Source organism: Sinohyriopsis cumingii, chromosome 13 (assembly GCF_028554795.1).
Source record: "Sinohyriopsis cumingii isolate HCF-2022 chromosome 13, ASM2855479v2, whole genome shotgun sequence".
Taxonomy (NCBI): Eukaryota; Metazoa; Mollusca; class Bivalvia; order Unionida; family Unionidae; genus Sinohyriopsis; species Sinohyriopsis cumingii.
Genome location: NC_142973.1, coordinates 13,974,886 through 13,999,138, shown reverse-complemented (window position 1 = coordinate 13,999,138; position 24,253 = coordinate 13,974,886). Strand labels below are relative to the sequence as shown.

The 24,253-nt window shown below is 34.4% G+C and overlaps 2 protein-coding genes and 1 pseudogene across 3 annotated transcripts in view; 2 read left to right on the top strand and 1 right to left on the bottom strand.

The window, feature by feature from the left end:
• The window catches only part of LOC149784961 (serine/threonine-protein kinase BRSK2-like), a 250,696-nt gene extending 227,747 nt beyond the window's left edge, over window positions 1-22,949 (top strand). For both annotated transcript variants that reach the window (XM_089978615.1, XM_089978614.1), the window contains exon 19: window positions 13,285-22,949. In XM_089978615.1, the coding sequence (XP_089834741.1) occupies window positions 13,285-13,404 (120 nt within the window). In that variant the 3' untranslated portion in view covers window positions 13,405-22,949. The remainder of the gene's footprint in view (window positions 1-13,284) is intronic.
• On the top strand, window positions 3,185-8,732 carry LOC149784963 (uncharacterized; annotated as a pseudogene).
• LOC149784962 (uncharacterized) lies at window positions 8,687-9,996 on the bottom strand. The gene is made up of 2 exons (XM_089931169.1): window positions 9,710-9,996; window positions 8,687-9,486 (listed from the first exon to the last, which is right to left on the bottom strand). Exons 1-2 carry the CDS (start codon window positions 9,946-9,948, stop codon window positions 9,192-9,194), a joined length of 534 nt encoding a protein of 177 aa, XP_089787295.1. The 5' UTR covers window positions 9,949-9,996; the 3' UTR covers window positions 8,687-9,191.
• Window positions 22,950-24,253: the final 1,304 nt, after the last annotated feature.

Here is a 24,253-nt window from a genome sequence, read left to right as displayed (position 1 = left end):
TTTCATACCTGTATCAGACATTGTTTTAAATGCATAATGATGAAAGGCTGTATGAATGCTGCAAACAAAATGGACGTCTTTCATACCTGTATCAGACATTGTTTTAAATGCATAATGGTGAAAGGCTGTATGAAAGCTGCAAACAAAATGGATGTCTTTCATGCCTGTATCAGACATTGTTTTAAATGCATAATGATGAAAGGCTGTATGAATGCTGCAAACAAAATGGAGATCTTTCATACCTGTATCAGACATTGTTTTAAATGCATAATGGTGAAAGGCTGTGTGAATGCTGCAAACAAAATGGAGATCTTTCATACCTGTATCAGGCATTGTTTTAAATGCATAATGGTGAAAGGCTGTATGAATGCTGCAAACAAAATGGAGATCTTTCATACCTGTATCAGGCATTGTTTTAGGTGGCGCTCACCAGATAATATGTACTTTTGAGAGAGTGACGTATGTAAGGTGAAGTAGTTTGCATTTAAAACATGCACAGTGGAGAGAATGTTTGCATACCTCTATGCTACATTAATATAATGTGGATGATATTTCTTTTGGATATTGTACTTTTGGAAATTTTACATGATTTAAGCACACTGCTAACTAAAATGACTGCTCCCTTGTGTTAAAAAATCAATCTGAATTAGTCTAAAGTACACTATACATAGCAGCTATTAAAATAGGGAAAATGAATTTTGCCAGACTAGACAATACCAGCTTCTGAAAGTGCAATGAATGAATTACCAAATATATAAAATGTAAAAAAAGTTATCGGCTCTTTTTTATACAATTGACCTCTGAAGATCAGGAAGTGAAAATGACCAAGTAGAGCTAGCACTTTTTTGAAAGGTGCACATTTGAAGTAAGGCCAAGCTGTATACTCTATAACCCATAGTACACCCATCAATCATACACCAAAATAAAGGGAATTAAAGGTTCTTTGCATTATACCTTAGATATACAAGGTCTTTTTTAAATAGCCAGTATAACCAGTGAGGAAAGCCGGGGACATTCTTTTTCATTAAATTCCTAACCCTATGCAAAATGCAAAACTGTATAGCGCCACCTTAAATGCATAATGGTGAAAGGCTGTATGAATGCTGCAAACAAAATGGACGTCTTTCATACCTGTATCAGACATTGTTTTAAATGCATAATAGTGAAAGGCTGTATGAATGCTGCAAACAAAATGGACGTCTTTCATACCTGTATCAGACATTGTTTTAAATGCATAATGGTGCATGAAAGAATGCTGCAAACAAAATGGATATCTTTCATACCTGTATCAAGTATAGCATTAAACGCATAATGTTTGATAGGTTGTATGAATTTCAGTCAATAATAGCATATTTTTAAAAAAAAACAACCAGGTCAAAACAGAACCTTATTTCATGTTTTTTGTATTGTGTATATAAGACAGAAAGACAAATGTGGGTGTTTATCTTTCTGTTTTCATTCCGTGAGTCCTTCTTGCCAAATAAGAGGTCATGAGCATCCCAAATTTTAAAAACTCTTTTTGTAGTTTTTATGTTCTAACTTTCTTTTAAACTTACTTGTCCCAATTTTATTTGTTATTTTTTTCTCACTTTTTTTATTTTATATATTGAATTGTTTTACTCCTAATGGGCAGTTTTTGTCTTTCTATGTGTCTCGGCTGCCAAACAAGATGTAGCAAGTTCATAACTCTGTGGCATCCCAAATTTTTAAAAAATACTTTTTCGTATTTTTATGTTCAAACATTCTGCTAGCCTGATACACATGTTGTCAACATGCTAGCCTGATACACATGTTGTCACTCTGCTAGCCTGATACACATGTTGTCAACATGCTAGTCTGATACACATGTTGTCACTGTGCTAGCCTGTTACACGTGTTGTCACCCTGCTAGCCTGATACACATGTTGTCACTGTGCTAGCCTGTTACACGTGTTATCACTGTGCTAGCCTGTTACACGTGTTGTCACCCTGCTAGCCACATACTAAAGCTGTACCAATTAATTGGCCATACTCATAATCGGGCCGATTATTGGAACAATCTGTATAATCAGTATCAGCAGAAATAATCGGTGCCGATGTAAACAAATTTCCAAAATATAAATTTAATCATAACATTAATCTTGACATGGCTTGAATTTTAAATCATAATTAAATAGCGGAAATTAAGGAATAAACATTTGATTTGGGGTTTAATTGAAAGACAATATATTCTTTTAAAAGTAAATAATTTTTAACACGCTTGCTGTAAACTACTGCTGATTGTCTGCTCACAACAATTTATCAAATTATAGGCTTAACTAGTCTTTGCTACTCCCAGTAGTTCAATAGGGGATTTGAAAGTAATGCAGATGCCATTGGTGTTCATCTTTGTACTCACTAGAGATGGACTGGATGGTACAGTTGTTCAAACTAAATTGCAGGATCCTGTGAGAAAATCATGGTCACATCTGTTCTTCTTGACAACCATAACGTTAGCAGCCGGATCCAATGCAGCCTGACCACAAGATATGCTTGTCTCTCAAAAAAAAGGAATATACATCACATTCAGGACAGACTTTTTCATTGGGGGGAGTGGAGGGGATACAATATTTTTAAGTTTTGTAGGGAGTGGGGTTAGAGGTAATACAGAAGTAATAAATACCTCTATCCAGTACAGGTGGTAGTGCTTCGTCAATACAAATCAGTTTGCAAACATGAGCATTTTGCTTATTATTTGTCTGTTTAATATTAATATTTACTCATATTGAAAAGCATGAGTAAATTAGTAGTTAGTATTTTAACAAGATTAAGATAACATATAATAATAATAATGAGAACCGATCTGAATATTCAGTTCAGCATGTAAAATGTTACCAGTGGTGCTCCTATTCCGACAGACATTATACACTCGAAAATTACTTAAAGGTCACTGGCCACCTATATTGTACAAAAGTGTAATATTATAGTCATAATAGAAGTGCATTTGTTATATATGTACACCATTCAAATGTTTAATTAGAGAAAAAAAAAATTTTAAAAATGAAATAATTTACTCGGCAATCTCCGTAAACAATCGGTAATTTCTGCGTGCCAAAGAAGGATATGATGTACATTTATCCCTTCGGTTCAACCTAGCCATTCATGCGTTGAATTTCCCCAGTGTAAATTTCTGTGTGATATAGCTTAACGATCATGGTTTTCTACAATGAATATGGTGCACTGTGTTACATATAGATGTAATCAAAAGAGCGATGATTGGACAAAAGGGTTCTTTCTTTTTCTGAAAGACCATGTTTACTGGAAAAACTGGATTGAAGCTGTGGGGTCCAGTAGAGTGAGGGATGGGAAAGTTGTACCATTTATACCAACTGCAACATCCTGCATGTGCATACAGCATTTTGAGGACAGTTGCTTTTCACACCCTCCTTCTATGATGAAATCAATTAGTGTTCAAATGAAATTGAATTTATTAAAGACGGCAGTGCCTACAATTTTCCTAGAGACTGAGGAATATAAGAAGAAAACCCTTCCGTCACCAGAGAAGTATGAACCACCTAAATCAGGCAGAAAACTCTATGGTGCAAATGAGAAGAGGGATAGAAAGAGTAAGTAAAATATAGCCAGTAAAGATTACAGTAATGATACAGCATATGTAAAATATTAATGTTTAAAATAATCATAATACTTTGGAATGTGTAATGTGTAGACCTCAAACTATTTAGCATTATTATAACAAATATGAATTTTAAAGGGTTTAAAACAAAAGAAATATGAGGTATTACTCTAGGACATATATCATTACAGCAGGTGTACGAATCTGGAATAAATTTTATATATATATATATATATATATATATATATATATATATATATATATATATATATATATATATTTATAGTATTAACGACTCATACACAAAAGCACAGTGGCAAGTTACATTAAATCATCTTATTTTAAGATGTCTGGTACAGTTTTTCTCAAGAAATCAAAAATTTCATTGGTTGTACATCCAGTCCTGTCAGAAATTTCGAAACTCAAATTTAAGAAATAAAACTTTTAATTGAAATGTGATAATTAATACTATCAAAAACTGCAGTGGTAAACTTATCCCATTTGATTTAAATAATCACTGAAGTCAGTTTTCATAGAGTGCTCAATAAACTGGGCTCAGTATCATTATAATTTTGATTTGTAGACTAATGATGAACTGCTGGAAAAGCATGAATCCTGAAAGGCTGAGGCTGCAGCCGAATAAAGACAGCTCTTAGAGGAGCAGCTTGGTATGGAGGAGCTACCACAACAGGGACAGAAACGGAGTCAGACTCCTCGGAATTATTAGATTGGTCTTGATCAGGCCATATGTTAAGAGGCTCCCAAACAACAGAGGTAAAATACACTACAATTAAATTTTGGTTATTATATTTTTCTTTGTGTATAACTGTTTGCAAAGACAAGTCTTGTACATAAATTCTCTTGTGATCATATATTTTAAATTTGATACAACAGTAAATCAAGGCTGGAAATTTCATTTCTCCTGGGTACAAGCTGGATAAAATATAAATTACTACAGTATTGTATTTTGTTCACAATAAGTTTTAAAATGATGAGACCTCAGTTTGATTGTTGAGTACAAGGTAATATTGAAAATTTGCTTCCTCTGTGGCATGTTACTAATAGAATGTGTATTCACAAATATGTATCGAGATCTGTATAAAAAGTGAATAATCCAAAGGAATTCGACTTAGAGGTTTTCAGGAAAAAAAGACCCACACATTTTTATACAGACTGTTGAGTGTATGACATTTGTGCTCACTCGTCCCTCATGCACTAGTCTAGCCACAAGAAAAGTCCAAAGAATTATGTAACTAATATTGATATAAAGTTTTGAATTAAAGATAGTAGTTATTCATCACTATTCGTAGGTTTGTAATTTTTCTTTCACGACTTTTCTGCATAGGCCCACAGTAAACAAGGCATCCCAGGTCAAGCCTCAGCAGAAGGAGGTTGGTATGACAGCATGGCCGGAGTTGAAATCCGTTGCAAGTGGCCCAGATGAACCAACATACTTTATTGACAGAAGTTCAGTTTCCAGATCCTGATGACCATCCAGTGGCAGAAGAAGAGGAAACTTTCTTTGATGCGGAGGAGTGGGAAGAGTTAGTCGACAGTAACGAAACTGATCCAGACTGGGAACCAGATGATGGAGACTATGCTGATATGGAATATGAGGAAGAAAAACAAGTATGGTATGTGATAAACTAACATGTACTTTAGTTTTGGCAACAAAATGTAACTACAAAAGTCATCTAAATTTGATCAGGTCACATTCAAAATCAGAGAACAATTTGTTTGTAAATAACTATTATGTGGATAAAGAACATTTACAATACTGTGTTGTAAAGGATTATGAAGTTTGGTAATCTAAGTTACTGCCTAAAAGCAGAAGATAGTTGACTATTTATCTTTCTTTCAGTGATGAAACACTTGAAAAGGAGGCAAATAGCATGAAGGAAGCCAAGTTTATTGTGTATGGAAGAGGAGGTAAATAGCATGAAGAAAGCCAAATATATTGTGTCTGGAAGAGGAGGCAAATAGCATGAAGGAAGCCAAATATATTGTGTACGGAAGAGAAGGTAAATATGATGGAAGCCACATATATTGTGTATGGAAGAGGAGGTAAATAGCATGAAGGAAGCCAAATATATTGTGTATGGAAGAGGAGGTAAATAGCATGAAGAAAGCCAAATATATTGTGTCTGGAAAAGGAGTCAAATAGCATGAAGGAAGCCAAATATATTGTGTATGGAAGAGGAGGTAAATAGCATGATGGAAGCCACATATATTGTGTATGGAAGAGGAGGCAAATAGCATGAAGGAAGCTAAATATATTTAGTTTGGAAGAGGAGGCAAATAGGATGAAGGAAGCCAAATATATTGTGTGTGGAAGAGGAGGCAAATAGCATGAAGGAAGCCAAATATATTGTGTATGGAAGAGGAGGCAAATAGCATGAAGGAAGCCAAATATATTGTGTATGGAAGAGGAGGCAAATAGCATGAAGGAAGCTGAATATATTGTGTATGGAAGAGGAGGCAAATAGCATGAAGGAAGCCAAATATATTGTGTATGGAAGAGGAGGCAAATAGCATGAAGGAAGCTAAATATATTTAGTTTGGAAGAGGAGGCAAATAGCATGAAGGAAGCCAAATATATTGTGTGTGGAAGAGGAGGCAAATAGCATGAAGGAAGCCAAATAGATTGTGTATGAGAGCCACTTGAGGCAACTATTACTTTAGTGCTTTGTGTGTGGTAGTACTTGTCATGTGATGAAGAAAAAATTGATGGGAACAGTGGTTGTGTTAAAGGCAGTGTGCAAACATAGACACGGTAAACACTGGAACAGTCAGCCGCTAATTAGAAACACTCTCATTATGAACCTTCTTATGTCTGGGTCAGTTATGTTCAGTGGAGCATCACCATCCAAAGTTTTGAACATTTTTAGATTTCTCAATGTGCAAATGGTAGCAAGTAGAAGATACTCAGGGTTTCAAAGATCATTTATTTTACCTGCCATTTCAGGCGTATGGGAATGAATTCAGACGGATATATGGAGAGAATGTAGAGACAGACCTGTTATGGTTGGAGGAGATGCTAGATGCTGTTCTACTCGGCATTCAGCTGAATATGGTAGTTATACCATCATGGATCTACAGACTGGGCTTGTGTTGGCTGTGGAGCTAGTACAGGTATCCTAACTATGAATGTATATATTCTTAAAAATAGACATTGATTCAAGTCTGTTGCATGGAACGTTCAGTTACTGGTCATTTTAACTTAATTATATTTTACTGAGTGAATGTTAAATTGAAATTAATGATATGTGTATTTTGTTAAAAAATGTTATATGTACTACAACATACATTTTTGCATGGTTCATTCTGTTCAATAAGATAATATGCAATTGGCATTTTGTCAAGTTTACCATACTTTAACAACATTTGCACAATACCGGTAATTGGTACCCCTGAAACAAAAAACGAAAATAGCAAATTCATGGTATATTACCATGCTGTCATACAAGCCAAAGAACGAAACATGTATTAGTCTTAAAAACATTTCATTTTCCTAGAGTAATGAGGTGAAAAATTCAAATGCAATGGAGTTGGAGGGTTTCAAGAGGGCACTACAAAGGAAAGACGATGCTGGTTTTCCGTCACCAACATAACAACAGACCAGCATATACAGGTTAAGCACTACCTGAGGGAGGAACAGAAGATGATTAACCACTGGTTCAATGGCATCTTGCTTAAAGTTAGCTAAGATTAAGTCCTATGAATTTCTGTTTTAAAAAAGAAAATGCAAGAACATTTGTTAGACACAACATGTAATATTCTGAAAAAGTATTGTTATTTTCACAGAATTTCTTTGATGCAAATTGCATTCGTTGGTATCCGTGTACAAATGAAAAAACTGCAAAGTAGATTTGTTTGTAAGACATGTAAGATACCACTGCACAGAGTCAGTGTTCGGAAATTCCTCTTTATATGCTAACAAACTTGCTTACTAAATTTCATTCATTTCAGATATGCAGTGGTTTGGTCCTAATTTTGCTATTGATAATTTTTTTTAATTCTAAATTTTAAATGTTAATGAAAATTTGATAATTATGTTCTTGGCCTGAAATGCAATCAAGCAATTTGTACATAGAACTAACAATATTAAGTCATTTGTTCCAGATATGAAAAAACAGCTTAGCAGTCTGGGGAAAAGAAGGAGTGTGAAATTATTAGTCAGTGGACACAGTCCATATCAGATCACCTATACTGCTGTGCAGCATCCAGTGGTGGTGCAGTGGAACAGAAATGGATGTCAATTGTCAGTCATGTGACCAACAAACATGAAGGTCATGGTGAAAAATTCCCATATTGTCTCCATGGCCCGATAGAGCAGAACTGGATCAAAGCAGGTAATATTATTCAAAAACATTACTTATACTTTACAGTACTTCATTTACCACAAGGCAGTGGTATGAAATTTAAATTATAAAAAATACCTTGCACTCTTTAAATTGGAAATAATATATATTGTCAGTAACAATGCGTGTCTGACATGTTTTTCAGTTCCTGTTTGCATTTGTTTTAATTGTTGCATACTTATAAAAATGCAAGTTTCTGGTAGTTTGTTTACAACAATATTATGTCTGTTGCAATTAAGTATTATAATCAATTTATAATACTTAGAGGCAATGCACTTGTCATATTTTAGAATCTAAGGCTCACAAAGAAATAGAACTGTTGATATCCAGAAAAAGACTGCTGAATGACAACCGCAAAATCTCCCCAGCAGAACAGACCTAGCAGCTGGAGGCACAACACAAGGTTGTCTGTCAGTTTGCCCCAAAGTTTGTGAGCTTCTCCTATCCAGAAATGAAACAAAGGCAAGAAATTACAGATCACTCTGTCTTATGAACAGAAATTGATGTAGAAGATACAATACAATAATGCTATTGAGAATTCAAATAAAAGTGTGTGCAGATCATTTTGCTGTGATATAGTTTTCAGTTCAGTATTACAAATGATAAAAAAGTTAAAATAACTATGAACAAAATCTTTAATGACACTTTATTTGGATATTTATATATAAAGTGCATTAAAAATAACAATCTCTTATCATTCTTGTAGGTTGCACTTGGCAGCTCTACACACATGCTGCAATGCAGACGGAGTTCAGGCAGTGAACAAAGATAACAGTTGAGGTTTAATTTGTAAGACTAGCCAGTATGTGCTGAAGTTGGTGAAGGAAGATTGTAGCTATGGTTAGTGTTTAAATGCAATCGTTATGTACTCCTGGTTAGTACATAGTTAAATTTCACAGTTCAAAGTTTTCTTATAGCTGCTGGATAAATAATTTATAATCATGCAACTGTTGTACACAATAGCTAAATAAAACCAGAAATATTTCCATTATAAAACAATTGCTTCTCACCAAAAATGCTACTAAATGTACAAAATTTATGCAAGAATTAATTTGCTAATATATATAACACTTCTATGAATAAACACTTTCATGTCCCTGTGATACAATTAAATATATTTATTTTTTCATATTTTAAAAGTGTTTTAGAAATCTAAAATTTACTTGATTAGGAATGAATATGTCATAAGTTGTGCTTCTTTTCAACAGAATTTGTGGCTGCTCTGTTGGACGAATTAATCATTCTTCGTCAAAAATACAATTCTCACAGAGAGGCTGAAAAGGAATCTTCAAGGCATTATCAGTCACCATCAGCACAGCCAATAAAGTTCCTAAAGAAGAAGCCATCACCATGCACATATCAAGATTTTGCAGTAAGAAGTCTCTGGTGTACTTAAACCCTTTGTAGTTCTCCAAAGGAAATCTGGTTCTGATGACATTCACAGCACATGCTGGTAGTACACACCGGTCATACTTGGCAAGTTTGTGCCATATCCAGCAAGCAATGCATCGATAGGCAATATGTCTATACACTCTGCAACACAAAAAAAAAGAAAGAAATTGTCAGTTGTGTAATCTCTCATTACCATGAGAGTTTTGCAGACAAATCTAACTGTTTGAATAAATGAAATATACCAATACTTTGTTTAATATTTTTTGTTCTTTTCTGTATTTTATAAAAAAATTTACAAATAAATTTGCTGCAATATAAAATGTGCTTGCAACTCTACAGTTGAATGTCGAAACAATTAACTTACTTGTGTATTGCCTTCTCCTCACCTATGTGTTCATTGGCCTGTAGAAATTCATATAAGGGCACTTCTAAAACATCTGGGTTGAGGCAGTTTCCCAGGAACCCTTTATGCTGAGTAATGCAGTCAGAAACTGATTCCAGCTTACACTGCAATTCCTCATACTGTTTACAGCACATGGACTCTAACTGCGTCTCCATGGGATGACAGTTGTTACACAAAAAAGTGAAATTTTTTTTACACATATGCTACAAAATCAAATTACGATAATTTTCTGCCTAAAAAAGGGTTTAAAATATTGCATCTAAATAACGCCACAGGAATGGCAAGAAGCCATGCTGCAGCTTGCCGCATATTACTGAGTTATTATCGTATGTATCAGTGTATGTATATACTGTATTTTTTTTAAAATCTTGTCTGTGCACAGGGGTTCAATACAAATGAAATTAAGAGTATTGGTCAATGGATATTGGGCTGGGTATGTTATACTGTTAAATTCATTTGTAACAAACTCTAGTGGATGGGGTTGTGGTGGAGATAGGATCGTGTACGATTTGTTTACATTGTGGGACAAGCTGTTGGGGTATGGGAAACAAATGTTTGTTCAATGTTCTCATATCCATCTCTTGTAATCAAACTTATAGAAATAAAAGAATAATTATCTGATAATAAATATATAAAACGGCCAGAGTGGCTAACCAATCAAGAACAAGAAGCATGTACATTCTCTTCTGGGGATAAATGTACGTCATTTCTGGTTGGCATCCTCTGTAGGTGGGAAATCTTAGTAAAGGGGAGGTAACAGCATTGTATACTTATATTTCGATTAATTATTATATCATCTTTACACTTCATAATTTTTTAATTCTTTTTTGTGTGAGTATGACTACTTTTACTCACGCAATGCAAATCTGATCTTAAAATAAAATGTCAGGCTATGGCCAGTGACCTTTAAGCTGATACATTGTGTGCAGCTTATGCAAAAAATTAATTACTCCTGTTTGCTGTTGTGCTTCCCAAAGTTAAAATGTCAACCAAGAGGTTTGTAATTTACTTTTGCTAGGCTCGGCCTGTGTTGCTGATAGTTTATTGCTTCCTGAATAACCTTCAAAAATTAATCACACTTGATTGATGATATCTGGACAACTGAAACAATCATGCTTTGCATTTTATACATGGAGTAAAGTCAGACTTCACAGAAATGTTGCTGCGGTTCATGAGCTTGCCGTCAATCTTTAATACAGATGGCTTAAACGTTCTCATTCAAGTCACTCATATGTAAGAACTTTTGTTTTTCATCATGCTTTTTGAATTTCTGTAAGTTACCTACTTACCATTACTAAAACAAATCGGGTGTTTCCACTTTTTAAACTTTACCTATGCAAAGCTAGCAGAGTGGGCTTCCCCACAGCAGTTTTTAAAGGACTTAACACTTTACCCTAGCAACTGTCAGCCAGTTAAGTAATACATAAAAAGGTGGCTGTTTATACCTAACCTCTACGCCTTTTAATTGCCTCTTGTACAATTTGCTGAATAAACAGCCCCAAGGGTAGTTTTACTTGAGCTGTAAGCAGGGATGTTTCCCACTTACACATGCTATGTGTTGCAGGCATATATTGAAGTGTTGGGTTTTTTTTTCATGAAGATTACTAAAACTCGTGTTTTTAGTGTGACATCGTATTATGGCAGGTATGGATTTTAGTGTGACACATCATGTTATGGCAGGTATGGATTTTAGTGTGACACATCGTGTTAAGGCAGGTATGGATTTTAATGTGACACATCGTGTTATGGCAGGTATGGATTTTAGTGTGACACATCGTGTTAAGGCAGGTATGGATTTTAATGTGACACATCGTGTTATGGCAGGTATGGATTTTAGTGCAGCAGTGTCACTCAGCTTGACGAGTCACCACAGCCTAGCCTTTATTGAGGACTTGATGAGTCACCAGTACAGCCCATCCTTCGTTGAGGTTTTGATGAGTCACCAGTACAACTCATCCTTCAATGCAACATAGACAAATAATGTGCATACTCCCAAATATCAATAACATTGTCTAAGTCTTCGGATAAGGCTGGAAAAAAAACATTTTAAGCATAGCTTATGTAATTTTTCTGTAATATGTAAATTTATGATGCCACATTATCCTTCCTGAATAAACTTGAGAAGGAAATATGGGATGTCATTATCTCCCTTGTATTTTTCATTGTGCATGTACACTATAATAGTATGGCATTTGTTTGTAATTACATGTACTATGAGTCATAATTGTTAGTCTTTAAAGTTGATCATCATTTTTAGGAATTACTATTGCTGTGTCTTTATTATTATTAATTTATTAGGCTGTTTACTTGACAAAATTAATAAATGATGCTTATCTTACATGAACATCTTATGTATTTGTGATAAGATGGGGCCTTTTATTTTTTCTTTATTTATATACAGCTAATTTGTTTGAAGGGAGCCTTGGAAAGTAAAGGGAAACTCTAGCAGATTAATAACCACCAGTACAATAAGCACTTTTCATGAAATATGATATACTGAGAGAAATTATCAAAGTTGGTGCTTGATGCAGAACAGTGTATATGTCTATGTATATATGCTAACAAGTACATGTACATAAAGACATTCAACAGGATATATGTTATAGCTGGGCATTTTTTTCTGATGTACACTCTGTCATGGACAGGGGTATGAGGATATCCATTCAATTCAAAACCTCATATTTGTTCCTGCATTCTTCAGTACATCTCCCTATCTATTTCACTGATTAGTACCACAAACATTGTTACTAGTTTTAGTTGGTGGACACTTAATCCCTTGCCCACGGTGTCCACATCCACCATATTTTTGTGGGCAGTCTGTGGTCAGCAATGCATATGCATGTACTATGATTGGTTAGTTCTCTTATTTCACTGATTCAGCAGGTCACACTCTGTTGAAGTCCTAATTGTGGACCATCATACTGATATACTTGCTTATAAGCTGGGTCTTACTGCACTAGCCGATCTGTCTCTGCAGTTTGTTAGGAGTATTTAGTAGAAAGACAGTATAAACCTTGATCTGCCAGTGCATTATGTAATGATAGATCAGAATCTTTGTTGTCCACAGATTGAATATTTAGTAGAAAGACAGTATAAACCTTGATCTGATAGTGCATTATGTACTGATAGATCAGTCTTTGTTGTCCACAGATTAAATTGACCAATAAATGAGTATATACACTAGAGTCATGGTCATATGCATTTTATATTGCCAGGCCCTACCACTGTAAGACAACAGTAGAAGTTGTTCTGTGTGTGTGTGTGTGTGTGTGTGTGTGTGTGTGTGTGTGTGAACAAAATAACTTGTTTGATGGATGAAAATTGGAGGCCAGTTCAGTTTCTATTACATGTATTATTTTATATTGCCAGGCCCTACCACTGTAAGACAATAATAGAAGCTGTGTGTGTGTGTGTGTGTGTGTGTGTGTGTGTGAACAAAATAACTTGTTTGATGGATGGAAAATGGAGGCCAATTCAGATTATATTTCTTTGTGTTTCAGACTTATATAATTTTATTTAATCTTATGTTTTGGCAGGTATTTGAAAAAGAACGGGTTAGTAAAACTCCAACACCGCAGAGACGAGAGATACCCCGAGTGATAACAAATGGAAGAAGGGTTGTTGTTGATCAGACAAAGCGAAAGGATAAAATCTGAAGAGAGAAATGTCCGCTTCCTTGGTCTCCTAAATGCAACAAGAATCTTATGCAAAGAAAACTTGATGTTGGCAGAGATGTAGTTGTAAGCGTAATGGATGTTAGAATTTGTGATGGATGTAACGCATGTATCAGAATGGTGAGATGTAAGAAAATAGCTGTGATTTTAGGCCAGCAGTTCATATTGTTTTATGGAGAAAGATGTGTGGATAAGTTATATTTTTGCATATTTTTTTCCTGCAGTGATTACTCTATCAGGTAGTGATATTAGATGTCCACATTGTTCCCATATGCAGCTGGAGTGCTGAAGACAATAAATTCCATGGCAGTATTTGAATTTTCATTGTTTTTATACATGTGATAAGCTAATGTGCAAATGAAATGTGTGTTCTGTATCATGAAATAACCAGTTCAGTACTTATTATGTACTATGTATCACATTTAACAATCCTTACTATGATATCTTGTCCATGTTATTTTGCCTTGGAATCATTTCTAAGAGAAATTCAGGTTACATATTGGTCTCAGTTATCCCTTGTCTGTGTTTCTACCACTAGTGACTGTTTAAGAGAACCTTGACGTTGGATAAAAAATAATTTGTTACAGAGTTCCAAAGTTTCAACTGTCTAACATAAATGAGTGCTTAATTAAAGATATCCCATCCACTGATACAGAAATATTTAGCTCACCTAACTGTTCAACCAACTTGGGTTTATGGTATGACTATGCTTCCCTTGTCCATCTTCCATCCATTCATTTTCTGTCCATTCATCCATGCTTTGTTCATCTTCTGTCCATCCGTTGTACATCTTCCATCCATTGTACATTTTCCATCTATTCACTGTCCATCTTCCATCCATCCATCCATCCATTGTTTGTCCATCTAGCCATCCCTTGTCTTTTCATCCATCCATCGGTCATCTTTACATCCATCAGCTTTTCATCATGGCCATGTTTCTCATCTGGTTTTGATCATAATTGGAATATGTGCTTATATCAAGATATCAGATCCACACATATTAATGAGGGTGATCCTACATTTGATTGGTTGGCTGATCTTGTTACTATTCTAGAAAACATTTCTGATCCTATTTTGATCAAACTTGGAATGTGGGCTTTATGTCATTAAGGTGATTATGCATTTATTGTCTGGGCTTGTTTCTAATCTGGAAGCCATAACTATGGTCCAATATTTATCAAACTTAGAATATAGGCTGATAGGATCAAGATCTCAACATGTATTTCATAATGAGTGAGATCCACACATACTGATTTAGTAATCTTGTTTTTTATTGGCTAAGCTTGTTTCTACCATGATCCAGCTTAAATCAAACCTGGTAATTATATTTAAATCATCAAGAACTTGTTTGAGTGAGATCCACACATTAATGAGATGAGTGAGATCCACAAATGTTAATCAGAGTGGTGAGATCCACACATGTTCATGAGATGAGATCCACATATGTTAATGAGTTGATCGTGCATCTGATTGGCTGAGCTTTTCAACACTTCAGCAGCTTTGTATCTGATCAGATTTTATCATACTTGGTAAATAGGCTGATATCATCAAGATTTTTTTAATTAATTTTATTATGAGGGATGCCTATGTTATTTTTGATTGGCAGTTTTTTTACCATTCTAGAAACTGTATTTTAATAGGATTTAAATCAAACTTGGCAGATAGGCTATATACATTATCAAGATCTCAATTTAGCATGATTAAAGTCTATGCATATTAATGATGAGTTATTGCATCATATTCCATATCTACTCACTTATAAATCAAGTTAAACTGCAAACAACAAAGATCTTGATCTGCCTAGACATAATGTGCATGAAAATCAGGGTCTTAGTTGTTATTATACTGATTACTCTAACAAACTGCACATGCCCAGATCTGCTGGCACATTGTGCAATGGCAGGTATGGGTCTGTGCAGTTTAAAGTTGGACTCATAAATGAGTATATACAGTATTGGCTGACTTGTCAATAATATTTCTGTTCAGATTTTGATCCAGCTTGGTCAGTAGTCAGCATGATATTAGACGAGTTTGATAATATACAAGATACAAGCATATTTATGAGGTAATTTCTATCTTATTGGCTGAGACTGTTTCTGTGGAGATTGAATTTCAATTGGATTTAATATTACATAAGCTTAGTCAAATGGTCAAATGTCATTACATGTATGTAAGCCAGGACAACATCATAAGGCCCACACTTGTCATATTGTGTAAAGGCTGTAGAAATTATAAAAGTTATTAGACAAAAAAACAAAAACAGTATACATGTATCAGATTTGTTACTCATTTAAAATACTTAATTCTGCAGTTAATCCTCAAGAAAGTATTATGGATATATTAAGGAAGAGATACAAGATTGAATTCAAATCCTAAATTAGGCCATTCCTGGCATAATAGAGGCACAATGCAGATCTTTCTCTCTAATTATTCTTTGTCCACATTTTCCATTGCCTCTTTAGAACAGCTTGGGGGGGCTCCGAGTGGCCGAGTGGTCTAAAGCGCTGTCCGTTACGGATCATTGCCATCTCACCTCTGTCTTCATGGGTTTGAGTCTTAGATTCAGCCAGTATGTGTATCTGAGAAAGCTTGCCAGTAGCTTCTCGTTGGTTCTTTCCAGGGTTTTCCCAGGTTCTACCTCCACCAATTAATACTTGCCGCCTTGTATAGCCTGTCGTGTGCTGAAAAATGGCGTTAAACCCTACAACAACAACAACAAGAACAGCTTGGTAATATGTCACAATAACGTTTGTTATCTTAAAATAATAATAATTTCTGTACAATGCAGACACTACCCTAGGGTACTTGATGATAAATATGATGATATCACATTAAGGAGATTTGTGGGATTTTTAAAAGTGGAAACTCATGGTCACTAAAGCTTTCTCATGTATATGATGGTTCAGCTTTTTTTCCAAGTCAAGTGGTGACTCATATGTATATAGTCTGTGCCAATTTTTGTAGCTTCAAGTGACAGAGCACAAACTTACGTGAATGGTTGCCAGTCCATCAGTTTACCTCCCAGCAGAAAAGCTGGTATCCTGTTACAGTTGGGTTGACACCCTTGTCTCTTCTTAATGTGAGACAAAAGAGTTCAACTTTTTTATCTAGTTTAGAAGTTTTGGCAGATAGGTTTTGGCAAATATATCTGGCCAGATCCTCATGATGAAAAATGGGCATTGAAAAAATCTGTAAACAACATTTTAGCTATGAATAGAATCAGAATGGTCTAACTAAAAGCCAGTGGGCCAGATGTTGCCTGCAGGTCATTTATTTGGACCTGGACTCATAAAATTTAGTTCTATAGTTGTAGGATGATTACTATATGTGGCCCATAGTGTTGAGGACTTCGGACAAACCTGCAGTTTGATTTATTTATATTTTTTCTGAAACCTTTGAATGAAAAACAACAAGAAAAAAAACGTGAACAAATCATTCAGTTTCAGTAGCTTTAACATTTGCATATGTTGCTATTGGGGATTATGCATCATCAAGTCAGACTAGTTGCCCCTGGTGATCATGCATCATCAGGCCAGGCTTGTTGCTATTGGTGATAATGTATCATCAGGCCAGGCTTGTTGCTATTGGTGATGATGCGTCATCAGGCCAGGCTTGTTGCTATTGGTGATAATGTATCATCAGGCCAGGCTTGTTGATCCTGAGCCTGATTTTTAGCCATGCTTCTGTCATGTCAGCTGCTAGGCTAAAGGTTGTTGTTGTTGTTGTTTTGCTTGTAACATCATTTTGAACACTGGCTATATCTTGCAAAAGAAATGGGAACTTAGTACCTTTCATAAGGACACAATATGGTAACTGACCTGGGCTGGCATGGGCAGGTATTCAACCCATTACCACTGGATTAGAAGTTCATTGTTCTGTCAGCTCAGCTACTATAGCACAAAGCAAAAGGACAGGATCCAATCAAAAGACAAGAATCTTTTAACAATGCTTTCTATAGAGAGATTTTCATGAAGCTAAGGGTATGTTGGATGTAAGGGTGTTTTTGTTTGTTTCTAAATATCTTGACCTTTTTGTCTCTTTATAAGGCATGGGACAAAAATGCTATACATGTGTGTATTTGAAACCATGACTGCTGGTTTCTAAAAGTCAGCCTTCCATAGCTGACTTAACTTCATAAAGTGAAAATATTTTGTAACGTTACTGTAAATGCAGCTGTTGTACCAAGTGTATGTTTGTTATATATGTTTTACAAGGAGGCAAGATCAATAAAGTAAAGACCAAATAATTAATCTCCGAAAACTTACTTCTAACAAAATCTACAAATTGTGTTCAGAATTTGTTACGAACCATAGTTTTTGCTTTTATCAGTTTTATTTGTTTGAAACCGTGAATTACCACTTCAAAGTGTGAGGATTTACCTGTGATAATCGACTGCATTTGATTGCTGTGCATATGCACTGTAAATCATTAAGTTAAGTATTTACCTGACTGTTATATTGGGATATTTTTGTCTCCTTTTGAATTTGCCAGTAAAGAATCCAGGCATAACATCATTTTGAAATTTTGAATTCCAATACTGTCTGCAGTTTATCGTACCCTCTAATTTGTTGTAAACTGGCTTTGGAGGAGACATCTTGTGTAACCTTTGTATATCTGTGCCCTTGTATTCCATTTCATCCATCGCAAATTTAGTTCCCACAGAGTAATTTTAAAAGGATTGAGATCCTGTTTGATATTAGGCTTCACCTTACAAAGATCCAAGTCCAGTTCGATTTTTGGTGTTCCAGCAAATTTTACAATTATAGCTCCTGTTTGGCATAGAATTTACCATTTCCATTTTTGTTTCTACTCCATAACTTTTGAAGGATTTCCAGGATTGATTATACAAGGAATATACAATATACAAGGAAGATGCAGCTCAAATTTTCACCATGTTCTGGAAAAATTTTAGTGCCTTCTGGGTCTGTTTGAGTTTTGCCATTCCATTTTTTCCCACTAAGCAATGTCTAAATAGAAATAAAATTTGGTTTGAATCTTTGCATCAAAAAGTTATGTTTGATATTTACTTTTTTACAACATACCTATGGAGTTGTGGCTTTGTTTGACCTGACACTTTGCCGTTCAATTTTGTTTCTGCTGAATAACTTTATTAGGGCTTCATGAATTAAATTAAATTTGGTTTTGAGGCTTTGTAGAACAATCAGAGTAAAATATTTGTTTGAAATCCATTATAACTGGGTCAAATTCAAGGTCACTGATGTTGTTTAAGAAACATTCCCTGGAAAAAGGCTTTGTTTGCTGTTCTATATTAGTAAACCTCCAACTTTACAGACGTGAGGAGAACCCTAGTCTCTGTCTGTAAATGCTTTGAACATAAAACTCGATCCAATATAGTTTGAAATTTTGGTAGTAAGTAACATGAATTGAAATAAAATGATAGTCACGGAATTTTCAGTATTCCATGTTACCCTGGAAAGTTTCAGTTGATTTTTTTTAAAACTAGTAAAGCATAGTACAAGATTTGGGAGTATTGCATCAGAAATGGAGTTTCATGAAAGGTCAAGGTCATTAGTCATGTTGCAAGCAAGACAACCTTATTATAGGAACATGAGATTAAGATGCATTAATGTTTTATTCCACAGATCAGTTGAAAAGTCAAACACATCCTTTATAAGAAATAGTTTTATACCAATCTATTTAAACTAAATTTACATTATGAAAAAGATTTTTTTTCCAATTTGCCACTTGTATTGTAATTGCTATTAATGAGTAAGATATTTTGCTTTTTATTAGCAAATAATTAAAAAAAATATGAATTGACCAAGTTTTGTACAGTCTGATTGGATATAAAAGATCACACGATATTGATCTGGAATTTTTTTACACATTAGTAAATTTTGAGGACTATTTTTGGTTCACTGTTTCTAGGTCATTTTATGTCAAATTTTATATATGCCAATGCCTTACACCATAATAATAACAACAAGAACCCCCGAACCACCCAGCTCTGTGATTTCTGATGAAAATTTACAACCCTGAGGTTAAAATCATCCATTAGAATGTATTGGCACAAACCATCCTGCACTCCAACACTCACACTTTTTGCCAAAGAAAGCATATGGCAGGCTTTTTAAGCCAATCTTCTGAAATTAATGCAATTTTGCTTTGACAGTATGTTCCACCAGCTGTCATTAATGGTCAGGTTCACATGATGAGCAAGGGATCTCACTAAAAATGGACACAATTTTGCTTTTGAAAGTTCAAAATATGTATAACAAAGAATGCTATAACATGTGCCATACACAAGCATTATGTTGAGAAATAAAAGAAGAAATAACCTAGGTTAAACAGCTACAACCAACCTTTTTCAAAATGACCATAATAAGTCCTTAGATCAGTGGCATGACCCACTCTGACAATGAACCCTATACTAAATAAAGAATGACGAATTTTAGCTAGCAAGATGGGGCTATTTATTCTGTTGCAGTTATGAGGCTAATAAAAGAAAAGTTCAAGGTACCTAAAAGTAAATGATTTCTTGATGAAATCCACTGATATGATAACAGAAAGGAAGTAAATTGTAATTATACAGATTAAAATGACCACGTTGGGGTCTTTTTATATGTGTAAATTGTTACCTAATCACTTTCTCACAAAGTTAACATAAAGTCCTTTAGTCCTTTGGACGTTATTTACTTTGTGAGTGATTATGTAAAATGTACAGATTGATAAATACCCAACAATGATCATTGAATCCTCTATTAAGTCCAGATTAATTGCATTTCCCAGTAATTTCTTCGAAAATTGGTTGCTGGCTTATCTTTTTAATGATTTCATTCAGTTTTTAAAGAAATTTTATTGTAATTATCCTGTGGAGGTATTTCCTTGCTGGCAAGCAGTTATATAATATTAATATATGAATACACTGAACTGGAATTAATTTCCATTTTACAAATATTTTTTTTCTCATAAGGAATGCATTGCAGGCATAATGTATGAGCACTTAATTTATACATAGGACTTTAGTCCTGAAATTTGATCAGGGTGTTTAATTTTTACAATGGATCCGTGTCATATTATATATAATTTATTGCATGCTACATTCATATTCTTCTAAACATGGTCATATCTATTGATTGTTAGTTCACTTGGCCTTAAGGACAAGTCAGCATATGATAGAGCCATCCCTCCATTTTACATCATCCTTTTTGTATTTGTCAACATCAGCCTTTTTTAACCACTTGATCACTTAAAACCAAAATTGGACAGGGAGCATTGTTTCATAAAGATATTTAATTTTTTTTACAACTTATGCTAATTTATCTTCAAGTATAACCATTTTTACTTTTTAAAAATTGGAAAACCTATCAACTACTATTCAGACACCACACAGATTTTTTGTCTGACCTGCTCAGTTTCTTACTATCGCATGTACAGTCAAAAGACTTGATAGGTGCGCCTATTTATATTGAAGGGTAGTACTCACCATGGGCAAAAATCAGTCACAATCACCTACTTTTCATCCTCCCACAATTATATAAAGATTTTGCTCTCAGCTTAGTTTCTCTGATGCTGTTGTATGTACAGTCATGTAATTTGATGAGTTTATTCATCTTGGATGGTACTATACACCATTTACAAAAGTAGGCCATGGTGACCCACTTTTCACACTCCAGCAAGTATGTGAAATATTTGCATTAGCTCAGTTCCTTTGATACTTTGTGTATATGGTCATAATATTTGATGGGTCTATTTATAATAGTTATTAATCACCTCAGTGATCTACTGTTACTGTAATATGGACCTACTTTCTTGCTCTAGTAAATAAGTTTTTTGTATTATACACTGTACCACAATATGGCAAGTGAGAATGAGCATTCTGTGGATTTCTTGTTACAAAAATTTGTCAGGGATTATCTGACAAGAAATATTTTCAAGTCTTCAAAAATGATGCTAGTTTCATTATTGGAAATTAGCCCTGTTACTAACAGAAAATAATGTTTGAACTACTTTTGAACAGCTACTCAGATGAATTTGACAAAAAGTATCATGGCATCAAGAAGACCTTTTAAATTTGTATAGATAATGTGTTGAGCTGCTATCACTTGTCACTCAGATTACTAGTCAGCTGACTGTTAGGCTTATGTCAGCCAGGTAAGCAGTCTCAGGCATATTGTTGTATTCTCATATAGCTGTTTTTGAGCTTCACTGACTTTTTAAACATGGAAAAAAGAGAAGCTTGAAGGCTACCAGTATCAAATGACGAAGTATCAATTTAAATGAATTATGTATTCAGAATATCAGAATCTGCATTACATTTTTCAGAAAGATAAGAATTTGATGCTAGTATTGAAGTGTCACAGATTTAACATAATAAAGACCCAACTTATTATTAATTCCTGTGAGAGCACAAGGATGCTGACACAGCAATTTGTGTATTCCATAATAGGTGGAATTGTGTTATATTATGTATACCTGTCTTTTCAATTCACATGTATGTGCAGTATTTTTAGGCAAGATAAAAAGTTGAGTTTCATGAAATATTCTATCCAGATAATGACCCATTTTCTTCACCAAGTTATGTTCTTGATTTTATATTTAATTTTAATAATTTCTCTGCTTTGCTGGTTTTTACTTACTGTTGATTAGAGAAACCCATTAGTTGAATACCCGATGCTGTGGACCAGGTATTTTCTTCTCAATAACTGCAATGAAACCTGACTATAAGGGAATGTTATGGTAGCACAAAAATGTGACCTTCATGAACAGGTGTTCTTTATAAAGACGTTGAGTATGTAAATAGGTAATGTTAGATTATATTTATTACATGTAATACACAGGAAATATTATGTCACCTCCATAATGGAAAATATTTTGCATATTTGTTAAATCGCTTGTCATTTCCTGTATTTATGAAGTTAATATCTGGCAAGTAAAAGTGAAACTTTGTATGGCCTTGAAGAGAATTGGTTGCCTATATATGTCCTTTATGCAGTTGTGTTCTTTATATGAAGGTGTACTTAATTTAAAAACTGAAATGGACATATGGTTAAATATCAAATTTATGATGAAAAATTTAAAATGGTATTTACATTAGATTGATATTGTTCATATTAACAGAGGGCATGAAAATATAAGACATGTCTATTTTAAAATCCTACAGTGTCTTTCATTATACTGATGACACTCCTGGGTATCTGTTCAATTAAGTAGCCAATTAGCATGTTTTATTTTTGTGCTGGTCTACAGACTTGGTGTCATTATGTTTGAGTTATCTGGATTAGAGTATACACCTAATTACCTTATTGAAATGTTCACATTTTTTTTTTGCAAATGCTGCGTATATATGTATATTGCATACTAGAGGAGTAGAGAGGTGATTTGTCTGCCATAAGAATGAGAGAGAGAAAGAGAGAACTTGATCATAGGATTGGTCTCAACTGGAGATCTGAACATTGTTTGCAAACACACAATTGTATCCAGTAGATTACTGGAGTAAATGATAGATCTTGACATTTGTAATTTTATCATGTCAACTTACAGAATAAAATATTAGAAAACTAGAATTATTAGCTCTCTACTGGTTGAAAACATTAGCTTTGCTGTTCAAAGAGCCAATGGAATTGGCCTGTGTCCATCTTCTATTGTCTGTCCATTCAAAATAAATAGACCAAAATGAAAATGGTGCTAATATGACATCTAGTATGGCCACCATGGCAATCATGTTGAAAATATACTAAATGCTACTTTTGCTGAACAGATGATATCATCATGGATGTTTCCCTAAAATATTTGTGTACTTGGTTTCTGAAATAAAAGTGGCACAGATATGACCTTATTGTTGTCATAAAAATGGTACAGATATGACATTGTTGTCATGAAAATGGTACAGATATGACATTGTTGTCATGAAAATGGTGCATATACAGCTTTGTTGTTGTCGTGAAACTGGTGCAGATACAACCTTGTTGTCATGAAAATGGTGCAGATACAACCTTGTTCTCATGAAAATGGTGCAGATACAACCTTGTTGTTCTTATGAAAATGGTGCAGATACAGCCTTGTTGTTGTCATGAAAATGGTGCAGATACAACCTTCTTGTTCTCTTGAAAATATTGTGACTACTCATTGACTGGATGGTTGTGTTGACATGATGTTCTCACCAAAAAATTCTTAAAATATATAGCTCATCATGCATTAAAGTTACACTGATTATCTTTCCAGAATGGCAGCCATCTTGAAAATCGTATAACTACTTCTCCTGAATGGATGGCTGTATCAGTGCAAGAGTTTCACCAAAACTTTAACTTTTTGTGCAGCAGGCCCAGAAAAAAAAATTATACTGATCAGACAGCCTACATCACAGCTGTAGAGTCATCTATAAAAATGATACTGATCAGGCAGCCTACATCACAGCTGTAGAGGTCATCTATAAAAATGATACTGATCAGACAGCCTACATCACAGCTGTAGAGGTCATCTATAAACATTATACTGATCAGACAGCCTACATCACAGCTGTAGAGGTCATCTATAAAAATTATGAAAGAATGAGAGCATTGATACTGGGTTTCAGTAAAACACCTCATGAACTACTTAAGTAGTCCTGAATAAAAATGGTGCATATTTGAGAACCAGCATGTCGACATTATCATAAACAAATTTGAAAACCACACCAGCTAGATGGACCAGCATGTCGACATTATCATAAACAAATTTGAAAACCACACCAGCTTGATGGACCAGCATGTCGACATTATCATAAACAAATTTGAAAACCACACCAGCTTGATGGACCAGCATGTCGACATTATCATAAACAAATTTGAAAACCACGCCAGCTTGATGGACCAGCATGTCGACATTATCA

Excerpts from the sequence above, each read along its gene's own strand:
- LOC149784962 (XM_089931169.1), bottom strand. The coding sequence starts at position 9,948 with ATGTGTAAAAAAAATTTCACTTTTTTGTGTAACAACTGTCATCCCATG. Across the intron at positions 9,487-9,709 it reads GAGGAGAAGGCAATACACAA|AGTGTATAGACATATTGCCT; the intron begins GTAAGTTAATTG and ends TTTGTGTTGCAG.